The sequence below is a fragment of the Jaculus jaculus genome, chromosome 7, assembly GCF_020740685.1.
Source record: "Jaculus jaculus isolate mJacJac1 chromosome 7, mJacJac1.mat.Y.cur, whole genome shotgun sequence".
In the NCBI taxonomy this organism is placed as follows: domain Eukaryota; kingdom Metazoa; phylum Chordata; class Mammalia; order Rodentia; family Dipodidae; genus Jaculus; species Jaculus jaculus.
The window spans coordinates 2,421,807-2,440,751 of NC_059108.1; the positions used below are offsets into that span (position 1 = coordinate 2,421,807).

An 18,945-nucleotide genomic window follows, 5' to 3' on the forward strand; every position below is an offset into this window, starting at 1 on the left:
GGCAGGAGGGGATAAAACTTTATTTTTTTTTAAAGGCAGGGTCTCCCTCTAGCCCAGGCTGACCTGAAACCCACTCTGAATCCCAGACTGGTCTTGAACAATCCTCTTACCTCAGCATCTTGAGTGTTGGGATTAGAGGTGTGCTCTACTACACCCAGCTCCCTTTCACTCTTTTTTTAAAAAAATTATTATTTTATTTATTTGAGAGAGAGGAAGATAATGGGTGCACCAGTGATTTCAGCTACTGCAAACGAACTCCAGATGCATACATCACCTTGTGCAGCTGGCTTACATGGGTCCTGGGACAATGAACTTGGGTCCTTTGGCTTTGCAGGCAAGTGCTTTAACTGTTAAGCTATCCTTCCGGTCTTCCCATCCATTCTTATTTGAACTGGAGTCTTACTGATCCCATAGTTTGGTGGTTTTTTGTTTTTTTTTTTTTCTTCTTTTTCCCTACAAGCACCAGGAATTCTCAGTTCTTGGGTGTCTGTTTCCCTATGGACTGGGTTTATAGACACTCATGGCTATGTCAGCTGTTTATGTGGGTCTGGGAATGGAACTGACATGGTGTCTCAGGCCTGCGCAGGCCCTTGTACTTGCACAGGAAGTGCTTTTAAGCACTGTGCCATTTCTCTAGCCTTGCATGTTTTGATATGCATTTTTGCCCAGTTACCATGTTCTTTTCTTGCTTTTTTTGTGTTTGTTCATTGAGACAGGTTAAGTAACCTGAGCTGGCTTTGAATTCAAAATCTTCCTGCTTCCACCTGCTGAGTGCCAAGACCATAGATGTGTGTCACTGCCCAGCTTTTACTGTGTATCTCCTACATCTGGTCTTAGGCGTTGATTATCTTGTCAGGTTTTTTAAAAATATTCCAGGTCTTAGTCATTCCAGGTATTAAATGCACTTTATGGTTTACTAACATTTATAACTTTAGTCTTTATTTTCACCTGTATCAAATACTTTTTCTTTCTAGTCTTTTATATTTTCTGCTATACAGTCATAAATATCCAAATATAATGAGTCCCCTCAGTAAATACTTAATTTACATTTCTTACTGCAGTAGCTATTGCATCTTTAGGATAAAACTTGAGTTTTAAGGTAGAGAGCAAACATTTCCCAATTTAATGAAACCCATGCAACATTTATTCAGTATACTTTTTATTTATTTGAGACAGATATGAGAGAGAGGGAGGGAGGGAGAGAGAGAGAGAGAGAATGGGCATGCCAGGGCCTGTAACCATTGCAAATGAACTCCAGACACATGTACCACTTTGTGCATCTGGCTTACGTGGGTACTGGGGAATTGAACCTGGGTCCTTAGGCTTCACAGGCAAGTGCCTTAACCACATCTCTCTAGCCCCAGTATACTTGTGTGTTTTTTTTTTTAATTTTTTTTGTTCATTTTTTATTTATTTATTTGAGAGCAACAGACACAGACAGAAAGACAGATAGAGGGAGAGAGAGAGAATGGGTGCGCCAGGGCTTCCAGCCTCTGCAAACGAACTCCAGACGCGTGCGCCCCCTTGTGCATCTGGCTAACATGGGACCTGGGGAACCAAGCCTTGAACCGGGGTCCATAGGCTTCATAGGTGAGCGCTTAACCGCTAAGCCATCTCTCCAGCCCTACTTGTGTGTTTTTTTGAGACAGGGTCTCACTACGTGGCCTTGGCTGGTTTGGACTTCATTTTGTAAACCAGGCTGGCCTTGAACTAGGGTAGTCCTGACTGTCCCCTGATTATGGATTTGTACCATATGACTTGCCTTGATGTAGCTTTTGCTATACATGAGTGGTTCTGTTTGGTCCCTGTTTTTACTAAATGCTAGCTTGATTTATCAGAAACTAATTTGTCATCTGTTGGTGTGACCATATTTTTTTTCTTTAATTAAAAATGTTTTTTATTTATTTGAAGCTGGGCATGATGTCACACACCATTAATCCCAGCACTTGGGAGACAGAGGTAGGAGGATCACTGTGAGTTCAAGGATACTCTGAGACTACATAGTGAATTCCAGGTCAGCCTGAGCTACAGTGAGACCCTACCTCGAAAAACCAAAAAAAAAAATTTATTTATTTGAAAGAGAGTGAGTGGATGCGCCAGGGCCTCCAGCCACTTCAAATGAACTCCAGATGTGTGGTGGTTTAATCAGGTGTCCCCCATAAACTTAGGTGTTCTGAATGCTAGGATCCCAGCTGATGGAGATTTGGGAATTAACTCCTCCTGGAGGCAGTGTATTGGGTACTTGGGGCTTGAACCAAGGTCCTTAAGCTTTGCAGACAAGTGCCTTAACTGCTGAGTCATCTCTTCAGCCCCACAACTGCCTTTTATCTTGACTGCACTGGGAGCTAGTAGATGCAGAGGTGGATGTGTGGCATGGTTGGGGCGGATGACCTGCCCTCACTGGGTGGCTGAAGGTTCTCTTGTGGGTTCTAGGGTCTCCAAGTGCCCTACAGGCACACAGAGCAGTGGTGGTGGGAGCTGTGGGGCTAGGTACTTTCCTAGTGCTGCAGCCAACGGGGATCGGCTGTGCAGCCCATAGGCATGGCTCCTGGGCCCAAATGAGTGGTATGGAAAATAAAAATCTTTATTAGATAGATCCCCCAGAGCTCAAAATATGCAAAATTGATGTTAACTGCAACTTTTTTTTTTGTTTTCTGTTTTTTTTTCTTTTTTGGTTTTTCGAGGTAGGATCTCATTCTAGCCCAGGCTGACCTGGAATTAACTATGGAGTCTCAGGGTGGCCTCGAACTCACAGCAATCCTCCTACCTCTGCCTCCCGAGTGCTGGGATTAAAGGCGTGCGCCACCACGCCCGGCTTGTTTTTCTTTCAATAAATAAACTACATAAAGATGTAACCCAGCAAGCATGAGCCTAAAAGCCACACTGGTCAGTCCCACATACTGCAGGCAGAAGCATGGAGGGAGGGATGCACAACCATTTTGTTCACGCAGCTGTAATGAAGTTGGTTTCAACAGGTGCTCAGTGCACCAGGCCATTCTTTCTTCAGGCGCAGAGACAAACACTCCATGCAGGAAAAGGCTTTATCGTTTTCTGAAGCGATTTATTCATTTTATAAAATTCCAACCAAAACCAAACCAGATTCTCTGATCATGGAGGGGCTGGTACACTGAAGTTGCTCTCTCTCTCTTACTCAGGCAGAAGATTCAAAGATATGAAGCAGAACAAAAGATGGAAAGCATTTGGAGTAAAAGAGACAATTCAGAAATAAAACTAGTAAGGCAGAAAGTAGAAAGAAGGCATTTCAAACAGGGGTGCAGGGGCTGGAGATATGGCTTAGTGGTTAAGGCACTTGCCTACTTAGTCTGAGGAACCATGTTCAACTCTCCAGGTCCCACGTAAGCCAGACACACAGTGACACAAGCGCACAAGGTTGCACATGTACACGAGGTGGCACATGTGTCTGGAGTTCGATTACAGTGGCTGGAGGCCCTGTCTTGCGAATTCTCTCATTTAAACAAAAAAAAAGCCTATCTGTTTGGCTTGCCTCAAAAAAAGGGGGAGTCAGTTAGAAACCACAGCCTACAGAGGAAACATGAACATGGCCATCTGCCTGTTTTTGTAAAAATAATATTTTTTGTTATCTTGAGGCAGGGTATTATTATCTAGTCCAGGCTGACCTGGGACTTGTACTGTATCCCCAGGTTGGCTTCAAACTTACGTTCTAGCTCTGCTCACTAGGCACAAACAGCAGTCTTTTTACAGTGGCAACCAAAAGCCATCTGTGGGTATTGCCAAATGTCTACTGGGGATGTGTGCAGAAGCAGTAAAACTGCTCCTGTGGAGGACCGCTGGCTTATCTACTCTGTGCTCTACGCTACATCAGTATAGAGCCCGCTAGGCTTGTAATATTTGACACCTGGCCCTTCATAGAAGATCTTTGGTAACTCTTTTTTTTTTTTTTCGAGGTAGAGCCTCGCTCTATTGCGCTGACCTGGAATTCACTAGGTAGTCTCAGGGTGGCCTCAAGCTCACAGCAAGCCTCCTACCTCTGCCTCCCAGTGCTATGATTAAGGCCTGTACCACCACACCCAGCCTGTAACTACTTTTGCTATAAACAAGGCCAAGGATATATATGTTAAATTAAGGAAACAGACTGTCAAGCATGTGACAATAAAGTCTTCTCAACACTGCACAAAAGCAATTCCAATTCTGAAAAGGGAAGCAGATTTAAAAAAAGAAGAAAGCAATCATAGTAACAAATGACCCTGAAGCACTGCCACTGTCAGGGAATGCACCTGACAGTGATCATGATCAGGGTGTAAAAAGGCACCAAACACTACATTTCAAATGTTAAGACAAGGAATTTAGGTGTAGGAATCCACCTGCTCTACAGTACCAACAGCAGCAACATGCAATCATACATGTGAAGTAAACCTACATAATTTACAGTAAGGCAAATGTGAACATTCACTGTTAGAAGAGTGGGCTGCACATATATGGTCTGTCTATACCATGTAGATGAAAACAAGTCAGATCTGAGGTGTTGACTAGAAAGATGTCTGTGGCATATTTCCACGGGAGGAGACAGTGTGTCTCGGCATGTGCAATCCCATTCAAACACGTTTTCCACTCTTCACCTCCCTGTTACCAAAGTGAATGTAGGTGTGGGTATGCTTCCTGAGAATAGAGAAGTAATGGAGAATGACATCCACTGGGTTCTGGCACTTAAGATACTGTGTATACAGATTTGTTTTTCTTCAAAAAAGTCTCTGTAGTATATGTTTGGTTTCTGGTATAAACTTTCAAATCCTGAAAAACGAAATATATTTACAGGCTGGAGAGATGGCTTTGTGGTTAAGGCATTTGCCTGCAAAGCCAAAAGATCCCAGTTCAACTCTCCAGGGCCCATGTAAGCCAGATGCACAAGGGGGAGCATGTGTCTGGAGTTCATTTGCAGTGGCTGGAGGCCCTGGTGTGCCCATTCTCTCTCTCTCTCAAATAAATAAATAAATAAAATATATTTAAAAAATATATTTACATGAGCAGAAAATTAAAAGAGAGATCTCTCAATATTTTCTTATAACTCAAAAAGTGTCAGAAGCTGTAATGAAATCAGTATTAATATAACACCTATTTTTGCCTGCCTGGATTCATTAATTAATTTCTACGAAGGGTTCAAATTCTTTCACAATAGTTAACAAATATGAAGAACATGTTTATGAAATTAACATACCAGTGCAGGTAAAATTATCAATCACTTCTCCCCCTCCCCTTTAACAATACTTGAATTTTTGTTAGAAATTAATAATCGCTAAGACTGATGTTCCTTGTCACACACTATGCGCCCCATTTAGCTCATTTACATCTCCTGTGCTTTTTCTATAGCATGCTTAGGGGCGGGACCCCGTCGAGGGAGACAACTCTGCTGTGACAACTGCAGCCCGGAGGTCTGGCCGTGTGGACGCCTCCAATGGCTTCTCAGCAGACACATGCTGCTGTCATTACTTTCAAATATTTGCTTATTTAGTTATTTTTCGTTTTTCTGTGACAAATGGTCAGGCTGCAGCTGTTCTTCTTTTACTAGGATGCTAGATTTGACTTACTGATTTAATTAGAATATTCATCTGCAGTAAGTCCTGAGTTTTTTTTTTTTTTTTTTCCTGAGGTAGAGTCTCACTCTAGCCCAGGCTGACTTGAAACTCACAGTGATCTTCCTACCTCCACCTCCCGAGTGCTGGGAAAAAAGAATACTGGATATCATAAATAGCAGATTTGACTTTGGATGCTGTTCTTTTCCAAATCTGACAAAGATGTTGGCTGCCTCCAGAGCTGTGACTTCTATCTGAAGAGGTAGAAGAGTTTTAGCTGCCCAGAAACTTGGCACTAGAGAAATTACATGGTGTGGTTCTTTAAACAGTTTCTTCTTTGTTTTTACTTTATTCAGCAAATATTTTCAGGATTTCAAACATAACATAAAATACACTATGAAAAACTGAATATAAATAAATATTTCCTATATCCTACTAAATCCAAGTCAGATATATATAATTTCAGTAATATGGTTAGAAAAATACTTTAAAATAATGCTCTTCTATTTCAGAAACTATAAAAAGCTGAATATAAAAAGCTGAATATAAAAAGCTGAAATTTTACCTTAGCAAAATAGAATATCTGTGTATATATGTGAAATTACTTCTTAAATGCTAATTTTCTAGAATTAAAATATGTTGTAAAAATTTGAATCTAAATTTATAATGCATGATTGCTTTTTCACCCCCACTTAAGTCCACAGAAAATGGACTTTACAGGCTTCATGAAGCCACAGTGTCAAGGACAATCTATACCCTGAGCCAATCTCAGCCTCATGGCCCTCTGATTACAAAACAGCCACAAACAGTTAGCACATGGCTTGTAACTAAGAAGAGCATTTCCTTGTCTCATGTATTTAACTAAATCCCCCGTGTAGACTTCTGTGTAGTCCTCGTGGCCAGGAGCAATACATACATGATGAGATGCAAAGCTAGGACAAGCACCTGCCATTTAGAGTCTAGCAAGTGGCAGGTACTGCTGAAAGAGAATAGTAACACCAGCTGATAGTTAAACCAATACTCTCTGCTCCTCCAGTCTAGCCTATTTCTTTTTTTTTAACTTCCCTTTTTTTTATTTTTATTTATTTGAGAGCGACAGAAGAGAAAGAGGCAGAGAGAGAATGGGCACACCAGGGCCTCCTGCCACTGCAAACAAACTCCAGATGCATATGCCCCCTTATGCATCTAGGTTATGTGGGTCCTGGGGAATCGAGCCTCAAACTGGGGTCCTTAGGCTTCACAGGCAAGCACTTAACTGCTAAGCCATCTCTCAGGGCCCTTTAATTTCTTTTTTTAAAGATTTATTTTTAGCCAGGCGTGGTGGCGCACACCTTTAATCCCAGCACTTTGGAGGCAGAGGTAGGAGGCTTGCTGTGAGCTTGAGGCCACCCTGAGACTACCTAGTGAATTCCAGGTCAGCCTGGGCTAGAGTGAGACCCTACCTCAAAAAAAAAAAAAATATTTTTATTTATTTATTAAAGACAGAGAGATAGAGTGAGAATAGGTACGCCAGGGCCTCTAGCCACTGCAAACGAACTCCAGAGGCATGTACCACCTTGTGCATCTGGCTTACGTGGGTCCTGGGGAATTGAACTTGGGTCCTTTGACTTTGCATGCAAGTGCCTTAACCACTAAGGCACCACTTCAGCTCAAGTCTAGCTTATTTCAGTAAAATCTCTCCTGTCACACACATGATGCTTGGATCTTTGCATGTGTGTGTATGTGCATGGTATGCATATGCACGTTCACATGTGCATGGGTGCTTGTGTATATGCAGGTGTATGTGCACATGTGGAGGCAGAGGTGATGTGGAGGTCTCTCTTCATTGCTCTCTAGCTTATTCATAGTGACAGGGTCTCTCACTTGAACCCAGAGCTTGTTCGTGTGGTTTTGTCTAGCCAGGCAGCTTGCCTTGGGAATCCCATCTCTGCCTCCCAAATGCTGGGATTACAGGCAGGATGCCAGACCCACCTAGCATTTGCATAGGTCTTTGGGGATCCAAACTCAGGGTCTCATGCTTGCATGGCAAACCTTTTAATGACTGAGCCATCTCTGAGCCCTGGGTTCTTTTGTTTGTAAGATGTAACATTTTCATTTCAGAAAACTTCCCAAGCTTTGGTTTTGCCCTTCATTAATTTTGTCAGTCTCTACCTACTGCAGTAGAATATCTCTGCCTTCTCTCATTCCTTTGATCAAATATTTAGTGAGAATTACTATGAATAGGTAGTGTACCAGGTGTAGTGAAGAAAAATCAATCCTGGTCCTTAATCCTCTATGTTTGACCCATATTAGGCTGAGTTAATTTTCCTCAAAGTATAGCTTTATTCATCGTCTCCAAACTTCAATATATAGTAGTATTCATTCCTAAAAGCAACTTGTTTTAAGTTTCTAGGGGGGCACTTTTGAGGTAGGGTCTTGCTCTAGCCCAGGCTGACCTAGAATTCACTAGATACACACAGGATGGCGTGGAACTTACGGTGATCCTCCTACCACTGCCTCACAGGTGCTGGGATTAAAAGCCTGTGCCACCACACCCAGTTTATTTTATTTTTTTTTAAATAGAAATTTACTTATAAGACTACCTTTTAAATTTCCTAGTGGGGACTTGGATTTTGGCCAAGGCTATATTAATTCTGTGGCACAGAGATTGGCATGGATTTTTTGTTTGTTTGTTTTTCAAGGTAGGGTCTCACTCTGGCCCAGGCTAACCTGGAATTCACTATGTAGTTTCAGGATGGCCTCGAACTCATGGCGATCCTCCTACCTCTCCCTCCCAAATGCTGGGATTAAAGGCGTGTGCCACCATGCCTGGTGGCTTTTTTTTTTTTTTTAAGTTTTTACTTTAAGACAGGGTCTCGTGTAGGCCAGGCTGGTCTCTAGCTCTTATCTCACTGGGGATGACCTTGAACTCCAGATCCTCCTGGCCTCACCTCCAATGTACTGGGATTACAGGTATACCTCACTATGCCCTGCTACATTAGGAATGCTTTAAATATTATCTGGATGCTATTCTGAAGGGTATAAGTGGATTTAACCTTCACAATACAACTAAGAAATATAGTGCAAGCATTACCGATTTATGTGAGAACATTTTTATAATTTTTTCCTTTTTTTCAAGGTAAGGTCTTGCTTTAGCCCAGGTTTACCTGGAATTCACTTTGATGGCCTTGAACTCACAGCAATCCTCCTACCTCTGCCTCCCAGGTGCTGGGATTAAAGGTATATGCCACCATGACCAGCTCAGAATTATAATAATTTATAAGTAAGAGTAGTTGAGTAATTTATAAGAAATGTAGAGTAAGGACTAATAAAAATGTAAATACTGGGCTGGAGGTATGGCTTAGCGATTATGGTGCTTGCCTGCAAAGCCAAAGGACCCAGGTTTGATTCCCCAGGACCCATGTTAGCCAGATGCACAAGGGGGCGCACACATCTGGAGTTCATTTGCAGTGGCTGGAGGCCCTTGCGTGCCCATTCTCTCTCTCACCTTCTTTCTCTGTCAAATAAATAAAATAAAATATTTTTTAAAATGTAAATACTTTCCCATACTGATTCAGTTCAAGTTAACTTGGAGAACAAACTCACAAATATTTTGATACTCTGAGTAGAATGGAAGTAGTGCTGTATCTTAACATGAACATAGCTTCAAGTATAGTAGGGTGAATAAACTAAAGCAAACTGGGTGTTACATATGTGGCGTTTATACTATATATGTGAGTCACTTCCCCTGAGGACTAGTTACCCTGATCCTGAGAGAGGGACCAAAGGCTACTTTCTCTGACACATTCACTGCCTTCCTAAGTGTCTTTCTGCTATAAATACCCTGAGGTGGATTTGGTTTATTGTTTTGTTTTTCAAGGTAGAGTCTCTCTCCAGCTCAGGCTGACCTGGAACTCACTCAGTAGTCCCAGGCTATCCTTCAACTCCCAGCAGTCCTCCTACCTCTGCCTTTGATTTGGTTATGAGTCACAGGAAGGCATTTCTACTTCCATTACATTCAGGGAAGCTTCCAGTTTTTCACCAACTGGATGCTTGATGGCAAATTCTGAAACAAATAAATCCCTCCCAATCACAAACATGTATAAGGTTTTCATCACCAACAAGTGTCTGTCAGAGGATTTCTGGCCCTCATCTTTTAGAACATATTTCCCCCAGTATGATTTCTGATGCTGTTGAAAGACCCTATAAGTTCCCATTCTACATTCCTTAAAATCATAGGCCTTTTAAAAACAATATGAATTTACTGATGTCAAATTCTGACCCTCCCACAATTCTTCATTCACTCCTCTGTCCTGCATGAACTCTCTGATGTTGAGTCAGGTGTGAACCCCGAATAAAGGCCTTCCCACATTGCTTACATTTATAGGGTTTCTCACCAGTATGAATTTTCTGGTGTCGACTAAGTTCTGAGCCACGACCAAAGGCCTTCCCACATTCCTTACACTCATAGGGTTTCTCACCACTATGGCTTCTTTCGTGATGAGTAAGTTCTGATCTCCGAATAAAAGCCTTACCACATTCCTTACATTTATGAGGTCTCTCACCAGTGTGAACTTTTTGGTGTCTAACAAGCTCTGTGCTGCAAGTAAAGCCCTTTCCACACTCCTTACACTCATAGGGTTTATCACCAGCATGTGCTCTCTGATGTCGGGCAAGTTCTGAGCCACGACGAAAGCCCTTCCCACATTCCTTACATTTGTAAGGTTTCTCGCCAGTGTGAACGCTCTGATGCCGAAGAAGATGTGACTCAGAGATAAAGCCCTTCCCACACTCCTTACACTTATGGGGCTTCTCACCAGTGTGAACCCTCTGGTGCAGGATCAGCTGTGAGGCAAAAGTGTAGACATTAGCACAATCCTTGCATTCATAGCGTCTTTCCCCAGTATGAGTGAGCTGATGGAGACTAAGCTGTGTGTCATAACGGAAAGCCTTCCCGCATTCCTGACACTTGTGTGGCTTCTCCCCAGTGTGGATTCTCTGATGGCGAAGTAGGTGGGAGGGGCGTGTGAAAGCCTTCCCACATTCCTTACATTCAAAGTACTTTTCATCAGTATGAACTCTCTGATGCAGATTCAGTTGTGCAGTGGATGGAAAAGCCTTCCCACATTCCTTACATTTGTAGGGCTTCTCACCTAAGTGCATCTTTTGATGGTGACTGAGTTGTGAGGTAGAATGAAAGCCTTTCCCACACTCCTTACACTTATGATGTTTCTCACCAGTATGAGGGCTCTGAGGTTTAGAAATTTCAGAGCCATGAGTAAAGGCACTTTTCTTATTTCCATTGCTATTTTTACTTTCATGAAGTCTCTGATGCTTAACCAAGTCTGACATAGTGCTAAAGACTTTCCCACAGTGTCCACATTCAGTACTTTTTTCCTTGTCACGATTTTGTTCATGTTGAATGGAACGTGACTGGTACTGGAGCGTTTTCTCCGGTTTCTTACATTCACAGGATTTCTCTCCAGGGCAAGCTTCTCTGTGGGAACCACATTGAAGGGAAGTGGGCCTTTCTCTAGCAGTTACCACAGCTTGGCTCAAGTGTTCCTTCTGGTGCCCTTGCTGTTGCTCCAACTGGCATGTGATTTCTCTCTTACCCCGGGCCTTGGTGGCCTCAAGGTCAGAGCACATATGTTCTTTTGTTATTGTCTGTTGCAATGACTGAATTTTGTAAGTGTCCTTTGGAGGTAAGTTCTTAGCTCTTCTTTTGGGCTTCCAGTCTGTAAGACAGCCGGAAAGAAAGCAGAGGTTATTTTCACATTTTAGGAGCAAGAAAAGTCCTAAGTTAGAAATGACAAATGGGCTGGAGAGATGGCTTAGTGGTTAAAGCATTTGCCTACAAAGCCTAAGGACCCAGGTTCGATTCACCAATACCCATGTAAGCCAGATGCACAAGGTGGTGCATGCTTCTAGAGTTCATTTGCAGTGGCTAATGGCCCTGGCATGCCCACTCTCTTTCTCTCTCTCTCAAAATAAGATATTTTTTAAAAGAAATAATGAATGGTGATGAAAATCTGATTAACTCTTTAAAATTTTTTTTTGTTTATTTTTATTTATTTGAGAACAACAGATAGAGAAAGAGGCAGATAGAGGGGGAGAGAGAGAATGGGCACGCCAGGGCCTCCAGCCACTGCAAATGAACTCAAATGCATGCGCCCCCTTGTGCATCTGGCTAACGTGGGTCCTGGGGAATGGAGCCTTGAACTGGGGTCCTTAGGCTTCACAGGCAAGGGCTTAACCACTAAGCCATTTATCCAGCTCCTGATTAACTCTTAATACTACATTGAAGTCTGGAGGAAAACCCAGAAGGGAATGAGACTAGACAAAGCAAGAGCTCATGAAGGAAGATGAAGGCAGGGGTTCTTCCCCTCTGAGGAAAGTCAGATAGGAACCACCTAGGACTAACTCAGAGACTCTCAATGAGTAAGGCATCTCCAACAGCACATCTCATTTGTAGCCTCAAAATGGATCTAGACTGGGCACAGTGGTGCATGTCTTTAATCCCAGCACTCGGGAGGCAGAGGTAGGAGGATTGCTATGAGTTTGAGGCCATCCTGAGACTACATAGTGAATTTCAGATCAGCCTGGGCTAGAGCAAGACTGAATCTCAAAACATCAACAACAATGACAACAACAAAAACAGATCTAGATTTTGACTTTTTTCTATCTCTACCATCTTGTCCAGAACCAAGATTCTCAGAATACTACCTATCTGATTAGCTCTGATTCTACTGTTGCCCTCCTTATTTTCACCCAACACTGTAACCAGTGTTCCTGCTACAGCAAGCCAGGTTCTGCCATTCTGTTCTAAATCCTCCCTCTCACAGGGTCAGAGTCAAAGTTCTCATGTGGTAGATGGCCTCTTTCTGCCCTTCCTGCCTACTGTCTCCCCTTAGCTTACTGCTCCAGATCCCTGACCAACTATATGCTCTTCATACTTGCTAAGTACAGCCCTCCTTTAGAATCTGCTGGCAAATAACCTCCTGAGATATCAACAAGGCTCACTCAGCTGCTTTGTCTATCTCTAGTTACAGCCACTTAGGGGACCACCCTTATGGAATAGAATGCCCAGCACTCTACTTACTCGTTTTTTTTGTTTGTTTGTTTGTTTGTTTTTGGTAGCATATAGCTCACATATCATTTTACATATTTCTAATATTATTTCTTTAAATTAGTTAATTTTTATTAACAACTTTCATGATTGTAAACAATATCCCATGGTAATGCCCTTCTTCTCCCCCACTTTACTCTTTGAAACTCCATTCTCTATCATATCCCCTCCTCCTCTCAATCAATGTCTCTTTTATTTTAACGTCTTGATCTTTTCCTCCTATTATGATGGTCTTGCATAGGTTATGTCAGGCACTGTGAGGTCATGGCTATCCAGGCCATTTTGTGTCTGGAGGAGCATGTTGTAAGGAGTCCTACCCTTCCTTTGGCTCTTATATTCTTTCTGCTACCTCTTCCGGAATGGACCCTGAGCCTTGGAAGGTGTAATAGAGATATTGCAGTGCTGAGCATATTTCTAATATTATGAAAGCTTTCACACATACAGAAAAAAATAACCATTAAAAAGGGTTCTTTTAAAAATTTTTATTTGTTTGCAAGTAAAGATATAGAGAGAAAAGAGACAGACAGAATGGGTGTGCCAGGGCCTTTAGCAACAGCAAACAAACCTCAGGTGCATGTGCCACTTTGTACATCTGGCTTTATATGGGTTCTGGGGAATTGAACCAGGGTTGTTAGGTTTTGCAGGCAAATGCCATAACTGCTGAGCCATCTCTCCAGCTCCTGAACTAGTATCTTTTTAAAGAAAAATTTTTATTTAAGAGAGAGAGAAAATAAGAGACAGAGTCCCTTTTGTTTTTGAGGTAGGGTCTTGCTGTAGCTCAGGCTGACCTGGAAGTCACTCTGTAGTCTAAGGGTAGCCTTGAACTCTCAAAGATCCTCCTACATCTGCCTCCCAAGTGTTGGAATTAAAGGGGTATACCATAATGTCTGGCCAAACTGCATCCTTTAAATGGATAAATTTTATAAATTATATTTCAATGAAATAGTTTTAAAAACCCAAGAGGAAACTGGGCCCAAAATACAAGAAAAGTAGTTGTCACAGAGGCGCTTCTCTAAATGGAAGGAGCCATGGCAGAAGTTGGCAAGGCAGCGGCACGCAAGAGCCTGGGGCCTTGTGCCGAGACATCCTGCCTCTTTCCCAGGCCTTAGGACTTCTGTGTCTAGGAAGCTTTTCTGCCAACACCTCAGAAGTGTTGCCTTTTCACAGACTGGCTGGTGACAACCTGTCTTAATCCCCCAGTGCCACGCATCGTCATCACTCACCAGGATGCAGTTCTTGTGTTTCCTTCCTCATAACCATCCAGGGATCTTTCCCCTGTTCCAAAAGGGAGATCACACTTGGCTTAACATCAGCAAGACCTATTCAAGGAAAAAAAAAGCAAGATTATATAGTTCATGTCATAATTAAAACCTACTATTGCAATCCGGTTCACACTGTTGGCAGAAAGCAGCAGACTAAGAGCAGCTTGTGGGGGAGAAAAGGGTTTATTTTGGCTTACAGACTCGAGGGGAAGCTCCTTGATAGCAGGGGAAAATGGATGGCATGAGCAGAGGATGGACATCACCTCCTGGCCAACATCAGGTGGACAACAGGAACAGGAGAGTGTGCCAAACACTGGCAAGGGAAAACTGGCTACAACATCCACAAGCCCACCCCCAACAATACTCAGGAGGCTTTAATTACCAAATCTCCATAAGCTGGGAACCTAGCATTCAGAACACCTAAGTTTATGGGAACACCTGAATCAAACCACTACATCCCCTCCCTGGTGCCCATAAACTGATAACCATACATGATATAAAATACAATGCATTCAGTCCAATATTAAAAGTCCCCATAGTTTTTATCAATCCCAATGATGTTTAAACATTCCCATAATCCAAGGTCTTTTAACAGAACCATAATACCAAAAAAAAAAAAAAAAAACCCCAAACCCATAATGGCACAGAATAAATCCACTGCAAAAGATGGCACTGGGCATAGCAAAAAAAATATTCAACCAGTGCATGATTTAAAACAACCAGGGCATACATCAAACTCTGTAGCTCCAAGTCCAACAACTCTAGTCAGTGACAAATCTCCAAGTCTGAAATTCTAACGAGCAACAAGTCTCTGGAGTTCCAATTCTGCCCCTTCAGCTAGGCCACTCACAGTCCTGGAAAACTTCATCCAGGGCTGGCAGGTCTCCTTAGCAGCCATCTCATGGTCCTGGCATCTCCACTGGATCTCCACTGCAACCCACAGTTCATCCTCATGGCTCCAAGGGGTCTCCATGCAGGCATCCAGCAAACCTGCTTCACACTGCCCATGGCCATTTCCGAAACACAAGACCGTGCTGCAAATTCAATGATCCTCTCTTTCCTGCATTGCTTATTACTACATAATACCAGGTAGGATTCCAATTTGTTAATCCAGGGGGTAATAAAGCAGACTTTGAAGAATAGGACACTTCTTCAGCATCCAGGCCCCTTCAAAAAGAGTCTACATTCTTCCTGTTGTCCCAATGCACAACAGCTGGCCCAATCTCAATGGTTGTAATCTCTCATTCAATTGCAGAAGAATGGGCAGAGTTTTGGTCCAAAGACTTCATTTTTTCTGTGCCATATCCTTCTGCTCACACCAATCCATTTCTATGCAATACAACCCTGCACAAGTTCTCAGGACACAGGCCTAACAGCAAGCTTCTCACACAAACTGCTTCTCGCCTAGTCCAAGCAAAGCTCTTTCTCACCCTCATAAGCCAAACCTCACAGTCCACAACTCTGACCAGAATAGTCCATCAAGCTGTATCTACAGCACTGCAAGGCTTCTCTTAAGCCAAGGTTTCAAATCCTTCCACATTCCTCTTAAAAATTGGCTCCAAAAGGCCAAAAGCCACACAGTCAGGTGTCTAGCAGCACCACTTCTAAGTACTGACTTTACTGTTAAGTCAGGTTCACATTGCTGGCAGATATCACCTGACTAAGAACAGCTTGTGGGGAAAAAAGGTTTATTTTGGCTTATGGACTCAAGAGAAAATGATGGCACAAGCAGAGGGTGGACATCACCTCTTGGCCAACATCAGACAGAAAACAGCAGCAGGAGTGTGTGTCCAACACTGGCAAGAGGAAGTTGGATATAACACCCATAAGCCTGCCTCAAACACTGCCTCCAGGAGGCGTTAATTCCCAAGTCTCCATCAGCTGGGAACCTAGCATTCAGAACACCTAAGTTTATGGGGGACGCCTGAATCAAACCACCATACTACCCATGGTGATCTAGCTCCCTGTGAGTTGTTGGTCAGGGAGTCCCCCAAATAATATAGGAAGATTGTCACAGCTGTTGGCTGCCCACTAGCACTACATGGTCAGATCCTGTTGCTAAAGACACAGCATACTTTGGTTGCAAAGACAAACCAAGCTGGAACTGAGCTGGAAGCTTCCTGCTTGCTGGTTAGCTTTCATGCTTCTTGAATGTGCTATACAGGTTTCTGGGGAGACATACCATCAGCAGTCTTCCTCAGCTGTGCAGGTTATACTATCAGCCTGTCATACAAGATATGCCCATTGGTGCCATAGTGGCTTGACTGTTCTGGAGTAACCAACTGCTTTCTGATTGGACTTTAGGGTTGCTCCGCAGGAGGGAACTCATATCTGGTCCTGCAAACATAGTCAAAAGCCAGAGACTGGGGTGGTCATATGCCCTAATGGGGATGCTACTGCTGTTGTTCTGCTAAGTTGACATGATTTGTGTGTCAAACTGTCTTCTAAATACTTACTTATGCCCACAAATTAAGTGCTGTGGACAGCTGTGGTTAGAGAAGCTTCCTTTTGCTACAGGCAATGGTTACTGCTCAGAGTCGAGAATAAATACTGTTAATGCTCAATCCTACATGGTACATGTATATTTTCCCCTGAAAGGCAGAAAGAACTTAAAAGATACGACAGGAGTGGACTTAAAAGGCATGGCATGGTTTCTGTACTCTAAAACTCAGCACTCCCCACTCCTCTATGAGGATCTATGGGCAGTTTATGGTGAATGGGGGAGGAGAGACCCCTTTTTCAGTGGTTTAGGCACCAGTAAATTACCTATACTCCTGTGAGCATTCCAAATTAAATGCATTGGGCCACCAAAAACACAAAACAAAACAGAAAGACATGAAAGGAAGGTTGACTAGCTAGAAAGGGGAAGAAGAGTGAGGGGGATAGAAAGTAATAGGGAAAAATATGATTAAAATACATTATATACATGCATAGAAATATCACAATGAAACCCATTATTATGTATGATTAATATATGCTAATAACCGAAAACAGTCCATGAATATAAAGAAAGAGAAGAAGATCTTATAAGGAGCAGAAGGTATGAAGATCAGAGGGATGGAGAAGACACAGATGTCAACAGACAGGCTCCTAACTTCACAAGGAACAGATCTATTATTGTTGTTTGGCAAGTAAGATTTAGCTATCTGGGGATGGTGGCACTTGCCTGTAATCTTGGCACTTAGGAGAATGAGATAGGTGAATTACCATGAGTTCAAGCTGCCGTGGGCAAGGATGTCTCAAACAAAACAATTCTCACAATACAGGATATAAAAGTTCTAGAAGACCAATTCTGAATTTTTAAAAAGTTTTATTTATTTATTTGAGAGAGAGAAAGAGAGAAAGAATGGGCACGCTAGATCCTGTGGCAGCTGCAAATGAACTCCAGATGCATGCACCACCTTGTGCATCTGGCTTTACATAGGTACTAGGAAATCGAACCTTGGTCCTTTGGCTTTGCAGGCCAGTGCTTTAACTGCGAAGCCATCCCTCCAGCCCTCAATTCTGAATTTTGATGAGGAAACTTACCCAGTGAGATCAGGTTGTTGTAATTTTCCAACATTACATCTCGGTACAAATTCCTCTGGGGATGGTGTAAACATCCCCACTCCTTTCGAGAGAAGTAAATCACCACGTCTTTGAACACCACACCCTGAAACCATATAAGCGTGTTATTTGTGAAATTAATAGACAAGGGCCTAGGAAAGTGCTCAGTGGGTAACATAGCTGCCACACAAGCATGAGGATCTGAGTTCAGATCCCCAGCAGCCATGTGAAACGTGCCAGGTATGGTGGCATATGCCTGCAATCCCACAGCTAGGGAGTCAGAAGCAGGAGAATCCCTGGGGCTTTCTGGCTATCTTATGAAGTCAAATTGATAAGTTCTTTATTCATGAGAGACCCTGTCTCACTTAATACGGTAGAGAGTGATAGAGAAGGACACCTAACATGGACCTCTAGCATGAGCACTCGTGTGCAAGTGTGCCCGTACTCACACATGCCCCACTCACAATGCACACAGACATATACTCGTAGTATGCATACCCACACTCATATGTGTGTGCAAAAGGAAGAAATTAATAGAAAAAATCTTTAAGACAGACTAAAAGAAAGTAGAGCAGACACTACAGTAGTGGGCCTCTATTGGGTACCAGGCTAGTCTGGTCCCTTCCAAAGGGAAGGTCAATGTGGAAACAAGAGTGGTCAGAAGCAAGTGTCCCCTCAGGTTTTGAGAACATCTGTGGCTCCTATACATGTAACCTCTTGCATTTCCATTATCCACCCAAGTCTGAGATTAAAGTTCAGCAAAGCAGTGTTTCCCCTTTAAATAAAATTATACACTCAAGTGTACAGTACTCTCAATGTTCAAAAAAACAATGTTCTCACTGCCTCTTCCACATTCTCCCATGCAAGAATATTTTAAAGAAAAATTTGAATTATTTCAAAATTCCTTATAAAACCTAACCTCTGAAGATGTATATAATTTACATAATTTCATAGTCACTTTGAATTTTAGGCTTAACAAAATAAAGCCAACTAAACTTCATATTCTAAACCCTGCAATATTAATACCTAACCACTTTCCATTTCCTTTTTTTTTCCCCAAGGTAGGGTCTCACTCTAGCCCAGGCTGACCTGGAATTCACTATGTAATCTCAGGGTGGCCTCAAATAGTTGGTAATCCTCCTACCTCTGCCTCCTGAGTGCTGGGATTAAAGGTGTACGCCACTATGCCTGGCTCTGCCTGGCCCCATTTTACTTTTTTTTTTTTTTTTTTTTGAGATATGGTCTCACTCTAGGTCAGGTTGACCTGGAATTCAATCTGTAGTCTCAGGGTGGCCTCAAACTCATGGTAATCCTCCTACCTTGGCCTCCTGCGTGCTGGGATTAAAGGTATGTGCCGCCCCCTCAGCTCTTTTTACTTTTTAAAAATATTATTGGAGATAGGCAACAGAAACACAGAAAGAAGGAAATGGAGAGAGAGAATGGGTGTGCCAGGGCCTACAGCTGCTGCAAACAAACTCCA

At 42.6% G+C, this 18,945-nt stretch overlaps 1 protein-coding gene across 5 annotated transcripts in view; it reads right to left on the bottom strand.

Annotated features, from left to right (window-relative positions):
- Znf568 (zinc finger protein 568) overlaps positions 1-18,945 on the bottom strand; it is a 73,168-nt gene that overhangs the window by 3,374 nt on the left and 50,849 nt on the right. For 3 of the 5 annotated variants that reach the window (XM_045153784.1, XM_045153788.1, XM_045153783.1), the window contains 3 exons: positions 17,448-17,571; positions 13,881-13,976; positions 8,962-11,266 (listed from right to left, as the gene is read on the bottom strand). In XM_045153784.1, the coding sequence (XP_045009719.1) occupies positions 9,825-11,266; positions 13,881-13,976; positions 17,448-17,571 (1,662 nt within the window). In that variant the 3' untranslated portion in view covers positions 8,962-9,824. Of the gene's footprint in view, positions 1-8,961; positions 11,267-13,880; positions 13,977-17,447; positions 17,572-18,945 lie in introns of those variants that run through there. The other 2 variants (XM_045153790.1, XM_045153789.1) reach the window with 2 other exon arrangements.